This window comes from Dermacentor andersoni, chromosome 1 (genome assembly GCF_023375885.2).
Source record: "Dermacentor andersoni chromosome 1, qqDerAnde1_hic_scaffold, whole genome shotgun sequence".
NCBI classification, from domain to species: Eukaryota; Metazoa; Arthropoda; class Arachnida; order Ixodida; family Ixodidae; genus Dermacentor; species Dermacentor andersoni.
Window position 1 is genome coordinate 148,668,718 of NC_092814.1, and position 19,525 is coordinate 148,688,242.

At 43.2% G+C, this 19,525-nt stretch overlaps 1 protein-coding gene and 1 non-coding gene across 5 annotated transcripts in view; one reads left to right on the forward strand and one right to left on the reverse strand.

Moving 5' to 3' along the window:
• The window catches only part of LOC126544839 (zinc finger protein 341-like), a 76,723-nt gene extending 57,696 nt beyond the window's left edge, over nt 1-19,027 (forward strand). For all 4 annotated transcript variants that reach the window (XM_050192343.3, XM_050192340.2, XM_050192342.3 and 1 more), the window contains 3 exons: nt 377-618; nt 15,373-15,589; nt 17,844-19,027. In XM_050192343.3, the coding sequence (XP_050048300.1) occupies nt 377-618; nt 15,373-15,589; nt 17,844-18,620 (1,236 nt within the window). In that variant the 3' untranslated portion in view covers nt 18,621-19,027. The remainder of the gene's footprint in view (nt 1-376; nt 619-15,372; nt 15,590-17,843) is intronic.
• TRNAT-CGU (transfer RNA threonine (anticodon CGU)) lies at nt 3,687-3,759 on the reverse strand. The gene has a single exon. It is a non-coding gene; the product is annotated as a tRNA-Thr (tRNA).
• Nucleotides 19,028-19,525: the final 498 nt, after the last annotated feature.

Here is a 19,525-nt window from a genome sequence, read left to right on the forward strand (position 1 = left end):
CACCTGTGACAGTTTCACGCTGTCTTTGTCGATGCAGAAGTTTCAAGGTGGCTCCCTGGATTGAGTAGTCACCCTCTGCTCCTGCCATCTGACTTTCTGGTCTCTGTCATTTCTCTTAGGCTCGCTACTGCTTTGATTGTATTCGTGACATTGTGATTATTGATACTCGGGATGTCACGAGGCAAACTTCATCTTTTATCAAAGAACCTCTCTTTATTTCTTTATCACACTGAGCTTATTTTTCATTAGGCATGAGGTGCATTTTCTTTGCAGAGGACATACTAACTTACTGTTTCCCAGAGACTCAGTGATGCTTTTGTAATACTGCTCCTTTCATTGTGGCTGTGCTTATGATGTTGTCTTCATTCTACTTCAGGTTTTCAAGTGCATAGTGGGGAAGTGTGGCGAGACGTTCACAGAGCTAGATTCCTTTTTGAGTCATGCCAAGAGCCATGAGAGCAACATGATGTATCGCTGTGGCCACTGTCCACGCACTCTGGCTTCCTTATATGAACTCAATGTCCACCAGCTTACGCATTCACTTTGTGTGACCAGTGACAGCCATAGCATCAGCGTCACGATTGGTCCAAGCACAACCACATCTAAGGCCAACAACAGGCAAGTTACCAGTGCAATGATAATTTGAACATTTTATCTGCTGCACTTATGTTCCTCTCGTTATTGGCCATTGCCAACTAGTGCTGCAAAAATAAGCACAATAATATTGTATGCAAGAGTATGTTTTGGGAAAAAGTCTAGGGACATATATTTCTTGAAGGTTTTTCTGAGGGGATTAGTAGCAGTACTTGCATGCTGTAGGGTACTTTATGCTTGGTTTTACCTTGGGTGCACAGAGTGTAACCTCACTAAAACAGGATTTAGTTCGCTGTAGTAAAACTATGGTTTCATTCTTAATGTAGTGACAGCCAATCCATGCAATTCTCCTTTATGCTGTAGCAGGCTTCAAAGTTAAGGCGTACTGTTTTCAGGTTTAACTCCGCAGTATCTTCAAGCTCTGAAGGGCTAACTTCTATGTTTGGTTTGAGTATATTATTTGTTTGAGCATCTATTTGTTTATAATAGTGTGGAATTTCACTTGCACACCACAGTGCGCAAACTCAAGGAGGCTATTATAGTTACCAATAAAATTTGCTGTGCATCCCAAGTTATTATAGTATCCTTATGTTTTCAGGGTTTGTTGGAAGTTTTAGTGGTCATGATAAGGGCTTGCCTAAGTTTTCATGGTGTAGTGTGTAAGTGCAATATGCAAACAGGGTGCACCCTGCAGGCATGCACAGTTCAGCTTCTGTACATGTGTGCCTAGTATTATATACACACATACATACTCATACACATACATATTTATTTATTTATTTATTTATCTACCTCACAGGCTCCAGAAGGAGTAATGAGTGAGGTGGGGAGAGCTTCACATAATAGCAAAGGAGCAAAAAAGAAGTTACACAATGTTAAAGATATAAGCAGTGATGTGAATTAAATATATAAATTATCTTCAAAGGAGCTGAAATTATACAAACATAAGGTAAAATTCTACCAGTAGAAAGCAAGGTTATACAGTTAATAGGGAGGTTGCGTAATTACATACAAGAATGAGTTATATACACCAGGAATAGAAACACTTGAACACTACCCAAACGTTGCGCTGATTTTTGTCTGAAGGTTACAGGATTGTTAATGCAAGCAATTTTATCAGGAAGACCATTCCAATGTTTCATGGCACGTGACAAAGCAGATGATTTAAATGCATTAGTCTGGCCAAAAATGGGCTAGAAGCTGAGATGATTGTGCAAGTGCCTAGATGTACGCGATGGATGACTAAGATGCAAGGTGGATGAGTACTCACTATGAATGATCTTATGTAGCAGACAGAGCAACACTACATTCCAGCACAATACCAAGGATTGTTGCGACAATGACAACTTAATGTTAGATAGACTTGAATATGGGTTGTAATCTCTGGCAATGAAACATGGATCACAGTTTTGCATTGACTCAAGAATGTCAATTAGATATGCCTGTAAGGTGACCAAATTGAAGCCCTCAAATTCTAGTTTGGGGGGCCGGACTAATCTTTGATACACAGGCTTTCTTGTATAGGAAGGAGCACCATGAAGGTTGCGTTTTAGATGACCTAACGTGTGCAATGTTTGCTGTTATTTTTTTAATATGGGCAGACCATGATGAGCTTGTTGTTATAAGAATGCCAAAGTGCTTGTACGAGGATGCGCGGGTGACGAGGCTGCTGTCAATCGAGCAACTGAACGTCAAATACAAATGTTTGTGTGTATTTGTTATTATTTCACATTTATCAGTATTCAGGGTCACTTACCAAGCTAAGCACCAGTTAGTAACACGATCAAGATCTTGTTGAACAATATGGAGTGTATATATGCACTTTCAGTAATCTCAGTGGCCACTGTGCCGGTTTCTGCAGTTCTCCATGCGTGTGTGGCATCTGAGGGCTTACCCCATGTACAGTGGTATATTATTTTTTGCTGGTATTCAAAATAATGTTAGATTGCAGGCCACACGTAAATGTCAAAATTTTGCATAATGGCTGAACCTCAAAAGAATGATAAAGAAGTGCAGCCTTTTATCATGTTTATTCAGTAAAACGTATGTATAGATGATGTCAAAGCCGTAATCATTCAAGCCTGCCCAGTCATTGGAATAATGCAAACAAAGGACTTCATCTTGTGGGTCTCTTGCAGAATGTGTCATTTATTGCATCTTTAATGTTTGAAGACACAATGCATGTCCCCATTTTCTGTTCAACCACTGCACCTCTTTATGTGTACCTTTCCCAAGTTCTTGCCTGGTACCAGCTGATGAGGGAGGTTCAGCTGTAATTTAAACCGCTGACTTTTTAAGAAACATGTTGAAGGTTGTTGTGCTTAATAAATAGCTCCATTGACTGCATCTTTAACTCTTTCCTTACCGAGCCCATTGGGCATAGTTAGCCGACTAACGATAGTTTGAAATGCCACTTTCTTGACTTTCCGTGCCACTCACAGACACACTGCGCCGTTGCATGTGATGGAGAAAAACTATATTTTTGTTTTCTAAGCAGTTCGATTTTTTTACACCATGCGGCAATTTTTGAACGCGCTCCGAAGTTTTGCGATCGTCAAAGTAGAAAGCAAAAATGGCAGTCTTTGGGAGCGGCGAGCGCACGTCGAAAGATCGCAGATGTTGTGATTCGGCTGCGTCTGCAGCTGATTTTATCGATGGACAGAGCAGCAGCGAGTCTCAGGATGCTGCCTTTTCGTCGGATTTTGACTCTGAGAGCGATGGCGACGCAAACCAGCCAGGAACATCGGCGGCCGCAGACCGGCACTCCCAACTGTAGTGTTTGCAGTAAAATTTTTGTGTTAGAATACCTGTACAGTGAAAATTTTTGATTTTTTTTGGAGATAGTGCATATTAGACAGCAATACATTTTGTATATCTCACAATTTTCGTTACATATCTTTCTTAGTAGGTACAAGCATGGGGGGGGGGGGTCTTTACAAACTTTGTTCAGTTTTATCCCACAATCTTGATTCTATCATAAGAAGCCAACAGACAAAGACACCAAGGAAAACATAGGGGAAATTACTTGTACGTACTAATTGAATTAAAGAAATGATAAATTAATGGCATTGAAAGTGGATGAAGAAACAACTTGCCACAGGTGGGGAACGATCCCACGTCTTCGCATTACGCGTGCGATGCTCTAACCAATTGAACTACCGCGGCGTGGTTTCCCCATACACTTTCTTGGTTATTTATATGTTACTACCAGAACTATCCTTAGGAGTGTTAGCCAGTGCCACCGCTCACAAACCTTGGCGGCGAATGTGGAACATCCTTTCTGCCGCATGCATCACGAGTACGTGATCTTTCTGGGTGAAGGCATCCGGTCAGTAAACCAGCACATGCTACCTGAAGGCATCAATGTTGCCAGATTCGAGACCGTCATTATGTAAGAACGAGAAGAAAGGGGGTTAACCGAGGGGCCCGATTTTTATTAATCATATCCTGAGAAGCCAACAAGGACATTGAGGAAAACATAGGGGAAATTACTTGTACTTACTAATTGAATTAAAGAAATGATAAATTAATGGCAATGAAGGTGGATGAAAAAACAACTTGCCCCCAGGTGGGGAATGATCCCACGTCTTCGCATTACACGTGTGATGCTCTAACCAATTGAGCTACTGCGGCACGGTTTCTCCATCCACTTTCTTGGGTATTTATGTGTTACTACTAGAACTAACCTTGGGAGTGTTAGCCAGCACCACCACTCACAAAGCGGGTTTATTGACCAGTTGCCGTCACCAAGAAAAATCACGTACTCTTGACGCTTGCGGCAGAATGGATGTTCCACATCCGCCGCCAAGTTTTGTTAACTAGAGTCAAATTAAAGAAAGTCTACTGGGTGATTCCACGAGAGATCAAACATGCGTGTCCGCTTGATATTGTTGTTTTGTCTGTTTTGTTATGTCATGTAGAAATATTCAAACTACACGGAACCGAAAATTTTATTCCCAAAAGGCATTCCCAGCTAGCCCCAAAAAATGTGTGAAAGTGGCAGCACGAGCGTCCTCCTATTGCTTACCACAATATTTTCCGATTTCATGGCCGAATTAAATGCAAACTAAAAATGTTGTGTCAAAAAACTTTTCTGCTCATTTTAATACGCTTCACAGTAAATTAGTTCCATGAATTTTTTGATGCTGTCCACAAATGAGCAAAATGTAAAAAGATTCCAAACATGGCCCAAATAGAAAAATTTTGTAACTTTGATGTGTCTTGGCACATTTTCTATTTCACAAAAAAAACTTAAGAAGTGTCAAACATAAAACATTCTCTTTGCAACATTTATGCAAAATATTGTCTCCCTACATGAAACACAAGAGAATAAAAAATAGTTCAATAAACAAGTTTAAAAAAAAAACTGCCCATTTCTGAAAAAATTTTGGATGGAGGTCCGCTTATGTCGGGCAAAACGTGGATGCGATATTATGTATCCTCATTTGCTTTATTCACAAAATATAACGGGCCAAAGTGGCCCATGTTGAACATGCTGGCTTTAGTGCTGTGATGACTTGTTCTGGTTTGTTAAAGTTTACTCTTTCTTGAAAAAAGAAAAGGCAGTGGTTTCCACAAATTAAGGAAAGTTTACCTGGACTTCTTATAGTGGCAAGAATAGAGAATGTGTTTTCTGCTTTTTCTGGGATGCAAGAGAGAACAAACTCGACACTACTTGTAGTGCTCGAAAAAATTTATTGCGTGTCCTTTGCAGGTAGTATTTAAAAGGGTGTAATCACTGTCAGCCGACTAGCGGCAGTTCTCGCAATGGGCAGCGCATGTCCGCTTGACTGATCGCGGTTACACGTCCACACATGCCATGACTGAATTCCTGGCACACACGGCACTGACTTCCACTCCACTCACTCCTGTTGACGATGCTCCTTGATGGCTGCAGCAGACACATGAAGCAGGGTCACATGCTAAATGTTGCCACTAAGTTGTGTGACAATCTCGTGTGCCGAGTGAATGGAGGCAGCGCTTTCAGACCTGAGGTTATGCAAGGAAGCTTGGTGCTTAAGTAGTCCGCCCACGCCATCACAGGCATTCTTCCCATGGCCGGTAGTGGAAAATATCCACCTCGAGGACGTATACTTGGAGTGGCACAACTCGTACATTTGGTACCTATGTTAAAAATGGCTCGCTGCACCACCGCTGATGTATGTGACATGACAGTAGATGGGTGCTTTGTCATCGAGCACTTCGTGCACTTTACCTAGGGCATAGCAGGCGTGCACTGCGTCGTGATGCATGTTTTGCTTATGACAGCAAAGCTGTGTGTTGCTTTCCTTGTCATGGCGACACAGGTGAAAATGTAGATTTGCTTCTTGTGCTAATGGTACGATTTTGTTTAATTTGAAATAAGAACAGTCTAGTTTACCGCAAAATCAAAATGCATAAAAATGCTTCTGCGCTGCTTGCTCTTTGCCTCATGAATAGCCGCGGTCTGAGTGCGGAGTATGTGTTTGTGAGGAATTTATTTGGTCATCAATTTGCCAAGCTCTTTCACAAAAAAAAAAGGGGCTAGAGACAATGTCTTCTTGATCAAGTCACCGCTTTCCCAAACAGCAAATGTGACCTCGTCCTCGTCGACCATTCCCAGACTGGCCAAAGTCAGGCTTTCACTCCATGGGCAGCACTTGCATTCACCTAACATACAATCTGTGGTTAGGGAGCCACGAAGGCACAATGTTTTCACGCATTCTAATGAGATTTCCATGCCGGTTACATTCTCAAGCGCGGAGACACAAAGGTTGGCATTAGCGCAATGAATGCAAACGCGAACCTCTTGTTGTGGTGTGAGCAACACCCATCTTGGACACAGGCTGTGAAACTTTGACAGGGCAATGGCACTTGCGGGGTGAGCTGCTTTGAACATCTGGAACTTCTCGCGGATAGAAAAACCGCTTTGAAACATACTCTCTCTGGCCGTCCGTGATGACTGGCACAACGTCCTTCTTGTTCGGGCTCTGCTGAGAGCACTCAAGTTCGTCCTTGGGGAAGTAGTTGAGCGCAGCTCTTACATCCCATGGGCTTAACCTTGCCCTCATGTGCGGATCAAAATGTGACCACATTCCATGCTTCTCGTGCCAATTTGCGGCCTTTCTTAGCATGTATGTTGTGACAGCTGGGACTGCCTCTGGAACGTGGTTGTTTTCAACTTATGGTGGCACGATTGTTAAGAGACGGAGGCGCTCTCAATAGGACCTTGAAGCCTCATACGCTTGCTTCAAGCTATTTAACCAGCCAGCGCATGCACAACATTCTGTTACAGATGGTTCAGGTGTACTGGCGCTTCTGTATGCAGCGCTTAAAGTTGAGTGTATCTTCGTCACCGCAATGCTTTCAATCTCGTCCCGTTTTCTCATTCTGTAAGATCGTCTGCTGCGTTTGTGAATGGAAGATGGTGGCTGTAATGATGAAACATCAGAAGAAAGGTGGATGTACCTGTTCAAGTTGTCAATCGCTTCTTCTTCCTGGAGGAATGCCTCGTCTGCTTCATCATGGGTGTCACTACATGAACACAGGATTTCCTTGAGGCACGTAAAGCAGTGCTGGCACACCTCGTCGATGTCGCGAATATCCTCAGCCTCTGGCAGTAGCTTCCACCGGGAGGCAACATCCAAAACGTTTACTACACAATGAAAATTTTTTTTTCTTAGCAATCTTCTTCTTGTGAATGCTTAAATAATTGGCACAGAATACTCGGACCGTGCTATGAGCCGCATGCATCGCGTGTAGTGAACAGCTAGACCAAGTTGAAACGTTTATACTGAACAGCACCGCAATCATTCTGTTACTTTTTCTGTGCCGCTGTCATGACTGAGCCTCGAGAATGTCTCGCGGTTTCATGTTTTGTGAACAAGGCCCTCTAAGGCTTTTCATTGTGAAAACATGGGGGCCACGCTTGTTATCAAAGGACAATGTCCATCTGGTGCCACCAGTGACCTCTGCCGCTCTCGGTGTGGGAAAGCACATCAGCAAGGTGGTGACAAAATATCATAAATTAGGCAACTTTGGCAGTCTTTAGCTCAGTCATGCCACATTGCACTTTTTCGGACAGCTGAAACGCAGAGATGAAGGTTGAAGTAAGACAAGAATACACTAAATAAACGGCTTGGGAAGTGAGTCAGATAAGTTTTTATAAAGGCACAGTGTAAGTCGCACGTGGTGGTGCTGAAGAAGGTTCCAGTACCCATTGCACAAGAGGATGTCGCACCTGTGTTTGGCAGATGTGCAAACAGCATTGCAATGTGGTGACTCTTGGCCTGCTCAAAGCGTATTTACACTCTTTTATGATGTCCTGTACCATGTCACAATTTTTGCACATGAGCAGTTTGGAAGCATTGTCAGCTATCCCAGTCAGTACATGCCCAACTTTGTCTCACTCAGCCATATCGCTGTCGGCCTTAAGGCACAGAGCCAGCACATTCTGGATGTAAGAGACGCGTGATTCTGTGGACATCTGGGCACGGGTTGCTAGTTCTTTCTTAGCGGTGCTCTTCCACCCGGCGGGACGACAGAACAAGTTTGTCAGCTTCTGTTTGCACGCGTCCCAGTCGTTAAGCTCTTCCTCGTTATTGTCATACCACACCTTCGCTGTGCCTTGTAGGTAGAAGACCAAGTTAGCCAACATAATCATTGGATCCCATTCGTTATGGGCACTTACATGCTCATACGTGGCGATCCAGTCTTCCACATCGAGGTGGTCGGTGCCATAGAGCGTTCTTGGATCCTGCGGCTGAGCCAGCAAAACTGTCGGGGTTGTAAGTGTTGATATGGGCCGCGCCATGTCGGGATCTGTTTCGTCCGTTATGTTGTCCACTCCGAGGCAATGACCACTACGGAGTTCTGTTATTTTTTGTCGTGGGTACCCAGCACCTCCACCTATTTGTCACGTTGCAGAAGTCACATATAAAGATGTATTTACAATATTTATATGAGAGACAACGATGCATAAACAAGATGGCTGTCAAGAGCAATTCCATCTCTACACATCAAATTGTCTTCTTCAGACTGACGCCACTCATGGTTGTGCCGTAACAATATGTTATTCATACGCTGCTGAAACGTTAGTGGATAAAAGCAATTCCCTGTGTGTGAAAATAAAGTTACACTTGATATCAATCAAATGCAGTAGTCAAAACACTGCACTTTCCTGAGCATGTACTAATGCTTGAGGCATTGTTAAAACAGTGTAGATGTCGTCGCGGAAAATTAGGCACCTAAGAGAAGCTCCTAGGTCTTCACTGCTGCGGTCATATAACAATTGTGTACCCATGTCTACCAATAAATTTTGCATTGTTTGGTTGCGGAAGTGATAAAGGTACTGAATGCCTGTTTCAGTGATACCACATGTCAAAGTTTTATATTTCAAGTCTCCCCAATGCGCCAAATTTTACCAAAAGTTTAAGTGCCGTCCTCATTTTGTACGGTGCATGGTGTTGTTCGTGGAAGTGTTGCAGTGGTAGCATTAGCCACATGTCAAAAAGCTGTTCATCAAATTGATTAATATTTCTGGGCCCAATATTTTCTACTTAGTCAAGGAGAATTCACAAGATGGCTGCCTTTGAAAGGCTAGTGTATTTACTACCTGCATGAGCTGTAGCCACTTACTGCATACCTCATTAATAAGGCACACCACTGGTTCAGTTTTTCTATCTAGTATGTACTAGGTTCAGATGTGTTCACGAGAGCACAGATTTGGCCATCAGCTCAAAGCTTCACCCTTGCTTCCTTTGCTCAAGCAAATTCAGTGATGGTTATACCAATGCAATGCTATAATATACATGTGACTATAGGCTTTGCTTACGTTGTAGTTGAAATATAGTAGACTGAGGAAGGCACATGACATCATCCAGATGGCGTTCACAAATTGTAAGTTAAGGTTGGAAATATAGATTAACAATTAATCGATTAAAAGTATTCCGCAAAAGGATTATTCTTCATTGATGTCCACCTGTCATTTAATTGACATAATCAATTATATATGTTCAATTAATCATTTTCTAGAGTTTGACAGGAGTGGCACAAATATTTTTAAATCATACTAGAATGGTTGAGCATAAGCAGTGACTGTGCGGCTGTGGTAGAGCGACTGTCAACTGTTTTTGCGAGTCCTGAGTGATGCCAAGCCGAGCGCTTCCCCTCTCTTCCCTCACACGTCACCACACCGCCCGAAGCTGGAGGCTTGAAATATCCTTGCAATTCAGTGTATGCTATAGCAACCCAGTCGTTGATTGTCGTGTCGCTCTCAGTCCACTAAAGACGTGGCACAGCATCTGCGCCAGTTTAGAGCATGTATTTGACATAGCAATGGAGTTCATGTCAATTCCAGCAAATCCGTAGCTTCCAAGTGCCTGTTCTCACATGCTGGTTGTGTGGCCATTCAAAGAAGGTGTCAGTTTCGCCCAAACAATGCAGCCAATTGACCTTCCTTTGCTCTGTAGAAAAGAGAATGTGGCTGAAAATCTTAAACCAGAAATTTTCTTTTCCCCTGTGCATGTTGCAATCTATTGCTTATTTTAGTTGGACATCAACTTTTACTTTTGCCATTTTTCTTATTTCTTGTTTAACTGTACTGTACAGGGATTCACCAGTGCCATGTATTTTGTTTAATTCTGCTCTAAGTGCCATTTTACAGCATATACACTTTGTACACTCGTATTTCTAACTTGGTTTCACCTCTCAAACATTAAAATAGGGTCCCACAAAAGTAGATAACTGTGTTTAAACCTTTTTAAAGTGCCCAGCCAAAATTTCTATAATCAATTCATTGATAAAAACCCTGCATTGAAAGCAATTAATCAATTAAAGGTAAAGTGATGAATGATCAATCATTAATTGAATTAAAAAATTAATTGACCATCCCTATCATGAATGTACCTCTTATGTTTCTCGCAAGAAGAAAGATTCAAAATGCTCCTTTCACATATTTTTCTTCCATGGTGGCTAGATAGTCTTTTTTTTTTAACCTATATTTCATGGTGTGCAGTTTTGCTAAACTACAGCATGTGGACAGCACCTCATATTGGGCAGAGTAAGCACATCTTTTGACATTTTTCACATGAAAGGCCAGCATGTAGAGGACATCATCATTCTTCAGGAAAAAACAGCATTGACTGTGAGACCACAAGACGGTAGATAACACAGGCACTGTTGCATCTGTGTCGTCTGTTTTTCTCTGGTCGTGTCGTGTAGCCAGCACTATTTTTTCACAATGTTGATGCTCAACGAACTAGCTGACTTCATGCTCTTGCATGTTATCACTTCTGTTTAGGGGCGTGCGAATATTCGAAAATTTCGAATATTATTGAATATTCTATTTGTAATATTCGTGTTCTATTCTAAAACTAAATATTTGAAAATTTTCGAATGTTTGATTGGATACGAATATTCGAAACAAATCGAATATATTTCTGTCTCTACCGGAGCAAACATGGTTCTTAGGGTTTATGTTTATCTAATCTAAGAAAATGTGTCTGATATTGTGCTGAATTTTGTGATAATTTCATGCTACTGGCGAAACTTCACCTGTAAAATGAGGTTCGCCACTGGACGTCCAAGCTGTGCAGAAAAGCCAGCTTCGTAGTAGCAAGGGGCACAGGTTTGTGAACAGCGAGGGTGCACTCTTTTGCAGGTTCCACCCTGAGTCCTGAGCTTGTTGCTTGACAGCAAATGCGATGAGTGATGGCTAGTACAGCTCCAAGTTTACGGGAAATTGATGCGGTATAATAAGGGCACAGGTTGGTGAGAACAGGCAACTATGGTCGGATACAACTTTAGAAAAAAGGGGGCGTTTACTCCTCCGACGCGGATGCACACGAGCATCCACCAATGGGCACGCACTCTGGACTGACGTCATGAGCCGGACGGACAATGACCCCGCCGATGAAGAAGATGGCCGCCCGCGCTTCGAACTGGGCTAAGTCGCGTTAGCTGTGTGCTTCAGCGATAAATGCATTGTTTTATATAAGTGCTTTTTCAATAGCAACTGATTCATTTTAAGCTTGGAAAACGAGTAGTAGATATGCCATGTACATGCTAACAAGCGCAAAAGCCATGCAGAGCTGCTCTTTCTACTTTTGTCACTTGCAATGAAGCTAAAGAGCAGACGACGGGCAGCGTTGTAGAAGGCACGGGGTTATTTTTCTGTCGCTATCCGGCATGTGCTGTAGCACATGAGAGCTCTACAAAACCAGTCATCAAACTACAAAAGTCTTTATTTATACGGAGAATTGCGCGTTTCAGGAGCACGATTTTTCGAGCGGCACTATTGTAGTCGCGGAGGCAATTGGCTGTCGCGCTTCAGTCATCTGGGTGGTGCTTCCCCTTTTTTCTAAAGTTGTATCTGACTATAGCAGAAATTACTCTATTTTCCAAAGCTAACATGAGCCAAATACACAATCTTTTAGTATAACGGCTTACTGTAATTTCAATGTTCCAGCGTGTTAAAGGGACACTAAAGGCAGATATTAAGTCATATTAGAGTGATAGATTAGTGCTTGAGAATCTCTAAGGCTTCAATATTATCGTGAACAGGACCTTAATAATCAAGAAACTGAGGTAAATGCAGGACATGATTGCAGACTTCCCCGGGACTTCAAGCACTTGCCCAGTGACGAAAGCACTCCTCAAATAAATTCTGTCACTAGTACTCAACCACTCGTTTAAAAAAACATCATTGTATTGTGTCAGAAAATGAAATAAAATGCTACTTATCCAGTTCTATTTCATTTTTAGAAAAGAAGGACTAATTGAAATTACCCTTGACAAAATAACGTGGGCGGTAGAAAGGTTTCATTTTCGCTCAACTTTGCCCCGCCCATGCTTTCACGTTTCAGCGGTTTTGTTATCGCGTAGTGCTGCGCTGGTTTTGCTGACTTGTGAAACTTGCACAAACTGCAAGTAGCAGAGAATTCAACTTCCATGTTATGCCGCGGGATGCCCGAACGGTCTACGCCACTTGACCCAAAAGCAGCTGCAGCGGCGAATCTAACGATCTGTCTTGGCTCGGTGCCACCATGTGTCAGGTGCCGTTTTACTCACCGACGGAAGCAAAGGGTGGTGAGGGCGTATGCAATGTCACCACTTCCCTAGTTGGGTGGCGGGAGATTTGGATTTTAAAAAAGCTATTCGGACCCTTCAGGTGCAATTTTCTTGTAAACTAAGTCCTTTCTTGGCACGAAACAAGCATTGCGATGTTTCTGGAATGGGATTTAAACAGTCCACATTGACTTATTTGCCTTTAGTGTCCCTTTAAAATAAACCAACTTGCTAATAAATGCATATCATCATCATCAGCCTGGTTATGCCCACTGCAGGGCAAAGGCCTCTCCCATACATCTCCAACTACCCCGTTCATGTACTAATTATGGCCATGTTGTCCCTGCAAACTTCTTAATGTCATTCGCCCACCTAACTTTCTGCCGCCCCCTGCTATGCTTCCCTTCCCTTGGAATCCAGTCCGTAGCCCTTAATGACCATCGGTTATCTTTCCCCCTCATTACATGTCCTGCCCATGCCCATTTCTTTTTCTTGATTTCAACTAAGATGTCATTAACTCGCGTTTGTTCCCTCACCCAATCTGCTCTTTTCTTATCCCTTAACGTTACACCTATAATTCTTCTTTCCATAGCTCGTTGCGTCGTCCTCAACCTAAGTAGATGTATGTACACATACATAATGCATGTGTAATGTGTACATAATGCATGTGTAATGCATACATAATGCATGTGTAATGCATACGTAATGCATCAGTAATGCATGTGCTCATCATTATTCGATATCTCTTTTGATATTCGATGCTAAGTATTCGTATTCGATTTGTATTCAGAAATTTCGATATTCGCACACCCCTACTTCTATCACCACCTTCCTCTGCCACAAATGATGCAAACGGTGAGAGTAGCAACAAGAATGCACAAGACTAGCCATTTTCGACACAAGTATGAACTGTACGGGTGCTAGAACTTAGGCTGGTTATTTGCCATAATGCAAGGTGGCAATGTGGTTTTGGCATTGTGCTACAAAGCCTGAGGTTGCATGATCAAATTATAGCCACCACGTCCCCTTTTTGACAAGGGCTAAATGCAAAAATGCCTGTGTACCATGCATGGGTACATGTTTAAAGAACACCAGGTGGTCAAAATTAATCCGGTGAGGCACTACGGTGTGCCTTATGACCATATCAAATAGTTCTGGCTCGTAAAACCCCAGAATTTAATTTTTTTTATTAAGTGGGTAAATAAATGTATGTTGCAGTCTTCAGTTAAGTTATACCACCAGTTGGTATATACTGTTTTCATTCTCCTACCAGGTATGGGTTAACAAGGTGTCACTTTACTTGTTTGTTACAGAGCTATGTTTATTTCATTGCACGGAATAATTTTAGCTGCAGTCGAACCCACTTATAACAATATTCGAATGCCACGAAAATTCCATTGTTATAACTGATAATTGTTAAAACCGGGTTGCATGAAAAGATCAAAATAGGGGAATTGCAGAGCTGATCTTAGCAAACTATAATGGCGGGGAGGCCAGTGCCCCTCCCCACTATATCCCAACCACCTTCCTCCATCTGGCTGCTGATTGTGCTAACTCTTATAACTACTTCCTGGCTGCTCCAATCATGTGTAACAAGCCACTGCTGTTGCCGTTAAAGAATGGCACTGCTATAACTGCAGAGAGGGGTCACGGGTGGCAAGCGATATGCGAGCACCGCTGAGGCAGCGCTTTGGTGGACCCAAAAGGGGCCTTTTAAAAAATGCGAAGAGGTTGCCGTGGCAGCCTGTCAGCTTGAGAAGTCCAGAAGAAACGCTGAGGCGAGATCGCCACAAGCGTCTCACCCTGTAACGTTGCACTGCATTGCACGAGAAAACCCTATGTCCGTCAGCCTTGCCAATATCCTTCTCCAAGGTATCTAGGTGCTCCATGTAGTGCAGCAGAATGTTCCTCACGAAAACGAAGCGCTGGAGGGACTGAATCATCTGCCGGGCCTCTGTGAGGACAACCTTGAGGCAGCCTGCCCGACCGCGTCATTGCTGCCGTCGTCGCCGTTGCTATCCGATGCAAGCATGTTCGCAACAATCGCCTCATTGGTTAGAAGCACTTAATACTTCGTTTCCAAATCTATAGCCGTGCACTTTCTTTTCACTGCCAACGCCGTGCATTGCCGATTATCAGCGGGCGGGTCAGTCTTCCGTCTTGGTGGCGAGTCGAAAGAGGCCGAGAAACCATGTGGCCAGGAACGATTTCGACGCAAAAGACGAACACGGGGCTGTTTCAAGAACTGCGCTGAATGAGGAGCCAGCAAGCAAGATGCGAGCAGCGCAGTTGGTGTGGTCCACTCATGTTTCGGAGGGTGGTGCGGCGTAGAGGTATGGGCGCAGCCAATTTGTGTTCGGAGGGGTGGAAGGGCGATGGGAGAAAGGCGCACGGAGAAGGCTGGAAAATGAGAGCGCGGCGGCCGTTTGAGCAGCGGTCATCGTGCAGCGGCTCGAATTTCTTGTTTTCTTTTTTTCTTTTCAAGGACTTCGCATTTCACTACCTTTCGGCTTGGACACCGAGCAGCCAGACTTCATCGTTATAACCGATAATGTGGCATCGGGGCATTGTAGTAAATGGGTTATTTCGCCATGCAAAACATACAAAAGTTGACGGTATAGCAGCTTCTCATTGTTATAACCAATATATTGTTAAAACCGGTATTGTTATAAGTGGGTTCGACTGTATGTGAAATTGTGACACTTTCAGAGCAACTTAACATTGTACTTGCAGGCCACACCAGTGCCCTCACTGCCTGAATCGATATGCTACGCCAGAGGCATTAGCACGTCACCAAGCCACCTGCAGTCACAACTACCCATGCCCAATATGCCGCAAGGTGTTCCTTTGTGAGCGTTACCTTCGGCGCCATTTAATCGTTCATCGGGCGTCAACACCCCATGTCTGCTCAGTTTGCCACAAAGGTTTCAAGACTGACCATTACCTTAAGGTGAGCAGCGTATTTTCCTAACCTAGAGAACTTCCCATGGTGGCACTATGGGTTTGTGCTGCTGATCAAAAGGCCATTCTTGGTTTAACTCCCAGACAGTGCCATTCACATTCTAATGGAGGTGGCGAAACGCCCATGGATTTAAATTTCAGTGCAGGTTAAAGGGTCCCTTGTGGTTGGAATTGAGAGCTCTTTCTTATAGCATCTAAACCATGCCTTAAAATTGGTCAGCAGATATGTGAAACAGACATGTTTACTGAACCTGTCATCCTGACTTGTGGCACTTCTTTTCGTAGGGTGGCAGATACATTGTGGCATTGTGCAAAGGGGACAGTGCACTGTTAGTAGTGAGTATGTTGCATAATACTTGTCAAAGAGCCACAAAGGTGAAGCCTATATTTGGCCAAAAATAGCACCAATGGCCAGTGCATCAAATGTGTTTACATTGTTTGCTTTAGCCATTCATTATACATGAGGAATGAGGTACAGCAAAAATCTAATGAATGTTTGGTTGTACAGCTCAAACAAGCTGTAAAGTTAGGTTTTTTCTATTGGCCAGGACAAGTTATGCTCAACCATGAAAACGCATCCGCAACCAATAAGAGGTACCAATTTACAATTTTTTTTTCCCGGGGAGGGCTGCCTTAAGGAAAATAGTAAAACAAACTTGCATATACGAATGCAACCCCGCATCGTGGAGGAAGCCTAGTAATGCTCTGTAATGAGTCATCTTGACTCTACTTGCTGAATTCAGCTTGCCGACATAACCCAAATAGGTACACATATATACACGAATTTCTTGTGTGCCAATTAACAGCTTAAGCAAGTCAATGAAGCTACATTACTTTGTCAAAAAATGCATAAGCTTCACAGTAACTCACATCTCAATGTTCACCTACACTGGGTACAAGGACACAGCTGTGAGCCTTTTAATGCCATGGCAGATAGCAGAGCATGTGACAACATGAACATGCATCCACCAACACCTCTTGTTTAGACTCACTTACCATTTTCCTAGCCTCAAAAAAATTATCTTTGGGCAGTGCAACTCTGCTTCAGCTCTGGCCGCATGCGTCCTATCTTGGAGGTAATCTGTGAGTGGTTCAAAGGCTAGCTGACCCAAGATAGCTGATGGCTTCGGGTGCACTGTGTTCTTGTGCACCTAGTTCACGTTGATGCGAGAGGCAACATGAAGCGAAATACGCTTGCCGCTGCTGCCGCTCTTTGTCACGCCAGTGTACTGACAGAGAGTTCCACGGTCATCGAGTGAGATGTGTTCATGTTTGCCTGTGCACGCTTGACGACATGCTTGTGTAATTTAAATGTTTACGGCAGTTTGTACAACTGATAAATGTACTAACCGTGGTGCTTAAAGCTGTCTAATAATTTGTTGTTGTAATCAGTGCTTCGCCTCTTGGGCAAAACTGCGGCTTTCTTCCGGTTCACATTAAACAGAATGCTTAATTAATATGAACACTCATTTATGATTACTTGAACAGCACAGTTTTAAAATCAACACAATTTATGTTGTTCATTCCTTGGGTTCAATTTGTTGGCGGGCGTATGGCTACAGTTGAACCCGCATAGTGGGTTTAATAACCCACTATAACGAATTATTGTGTATTCGAACAGCTGTAAAATCCCCTTGGAAAGCCCATGCAAATGTATAGGGCTGGTGCACATGTATATAGAACGCCCGTTCACCTGCACATTCAATATATCGAATGTGGCACCATGCCAAAGACCTCAAAATGCACTTCTTTGTACACTTTGAGGCCTTCTGGTACCTGGAGGTGGAGAAGAGAATCTCGAAGACCATCCAAAAGAGATGGCAACACGCCCGTGCACAGCCGCTAAACTGACATCGGCACATTTGACATGATTCGTCACGTCTGTAGTGATAAGGAAGGCACAGGGCTTTCTCACCTTGACAGCCTAGATGAGATCGAGACGAGCGTCTTCAACTTCATTTCGCAGAAGAAGCAAACCAGGATCAGCAATTTTCTTGCACGTGCATAAAGTCTGCTTGCTTTTTTTTTTTTTTTTTTTCTGAGTTGCATGCCGCCATTTGCTTCAAGGCCTATTATTTTATATATCAAATTACCTATATATATAGAACTTTTTTGTGATCATTTTCAGGTTCGATATATTAGGGTTCAACTGTATTACTTTGTTAAAAATGCAGCCTTTGTCTATCTGCTTAACAAACAGTTTTCGCCGCTTTTGTTCACTTGTGTTTTCTAATCTTGATCAGGTCCATGCAGTTGTGCACTCCACAGAGAAGCCTTTCCTGTGTTCTCAGTGTGGAGCCACATTCAACCGACAGGACAAGCTCAAACGGCACTATCTGGTTCATGAATCAGTCAAACGGTTCAAGTGTCCTTTTGCTGCTCACCTGGGCTGCCGCAAAGAGTTCAACCGTGCTGACAAGCTGAAATCGCACCTGCTGACCCACAGTGGTGTGAGACCCTATGAGTGCCGCACATGTGGTCGTGGTTTCACCCAGAAGCAACGGCTGCACGAGCATGAGAAGCTGCACTCTGATGTTCGCTCATACCAGTGCACCAGCTGCCAGCAGAGCTTCCTGAACCGTAAAGCACTGGAAGACCACACATGCCTTGGCGTGGCCCACCACAGCAGGCAGACATGGTCTGCAGCCCTTCGTGGACGGCGGCGGCGATTTAACAGTTCCAGAGCTGTCAAGGCACGGGCACGATTGGCAAGAGGGCGATCCACTGCAGCTGAGGATGGTGTAGACGAACTTGCTGGTGAGCCAGCTGAGTTCAGCAGAGGTGTGGGCACCGAGAAGCAGCTGGACTCTAGTGGACCTACTTTGGAAGAGTTGGAGTGTGCAGAAGATATTCCAACAGCGCACATTGAGATTATTTCAGCAACAGGAGACTTGGACACTGCAGTTGCTGCAGTGACACAGGTGTACCAACCTGTAGAAGAAACTGTAGTGGACAATGGTGCAGAGGGAACCACTATTTTATATGAAGCTGTGGAGGAACCTTATAGTGAAGTTGTCTAGGAAGCATTGCAGGGTATTGAGCGTCCCTGTAGCTGCTGGTAACTTGCCAAGAGTGCTCTTACATGACCAGACACTCAGTGGTAAATATCTGAAGGCATGCGTCCCTGTTGGCAGTACCTCTGTGTTTGTCTCTACGGTCCCAAGAATACAACTGTTGAGTGCTCATTACGTGTACAAAGTTCATGAAAGATCTCTCTCTGTGTCTCAGTGTTCAAAGAGCCTTTATAAAATAGGGACTTTCTGTGGCCTAAGATTTTGGTTGTGAACACATTTTGAGGCTTGACTTTAAAGTTACTTCATTTTTCATGTAGCGTATGAAGTGTCAGATATGCTATGCATGTCTTTCCGTCATCATCTCTCCTTCATAAGATCAGAGCTTCTGTGACAATTAAACTGTTTCTGTTTGAGGATTTGTTCATTCCTTCTAAAAGAAATTGTAGACTTCTGTGTATGCTGAACTATACATAGTTGCTTCTTTTTAGTATTTAAGATTATAAGATTGTAGTCTTGCAAGAGAGTTTGTAGTTGCGGCAGCATAGTATGCTTAAAAGGTTGACTTAAATTTTTCGGCAGTTGTTCAACCCAAAATAAATGCCACAAGTAACATTAGCCACCTCCTGAACTACTTTAGATCTAGCTAATACCCCTGTCAAGCGGGCAAGTTAAGTGCACTTACGGGAAGTGCACTTTGGGACCTTGAGTGACACTTAAGGCTATGCGGTGCTAAACGGGAAAACAGAGCGCACTCGCACTAAAAAAATATTGGCGACAGACTAAAATAGTGTTTTTTGAAGATGTAGATTAAAATAAAAAAACCTCCTAAAAATTAATTGCTTTAGTTGTATTATTAATAAAAAACAATCTTAATCTATATTTACTCAACAAAAAATGAAAATATTTTTATA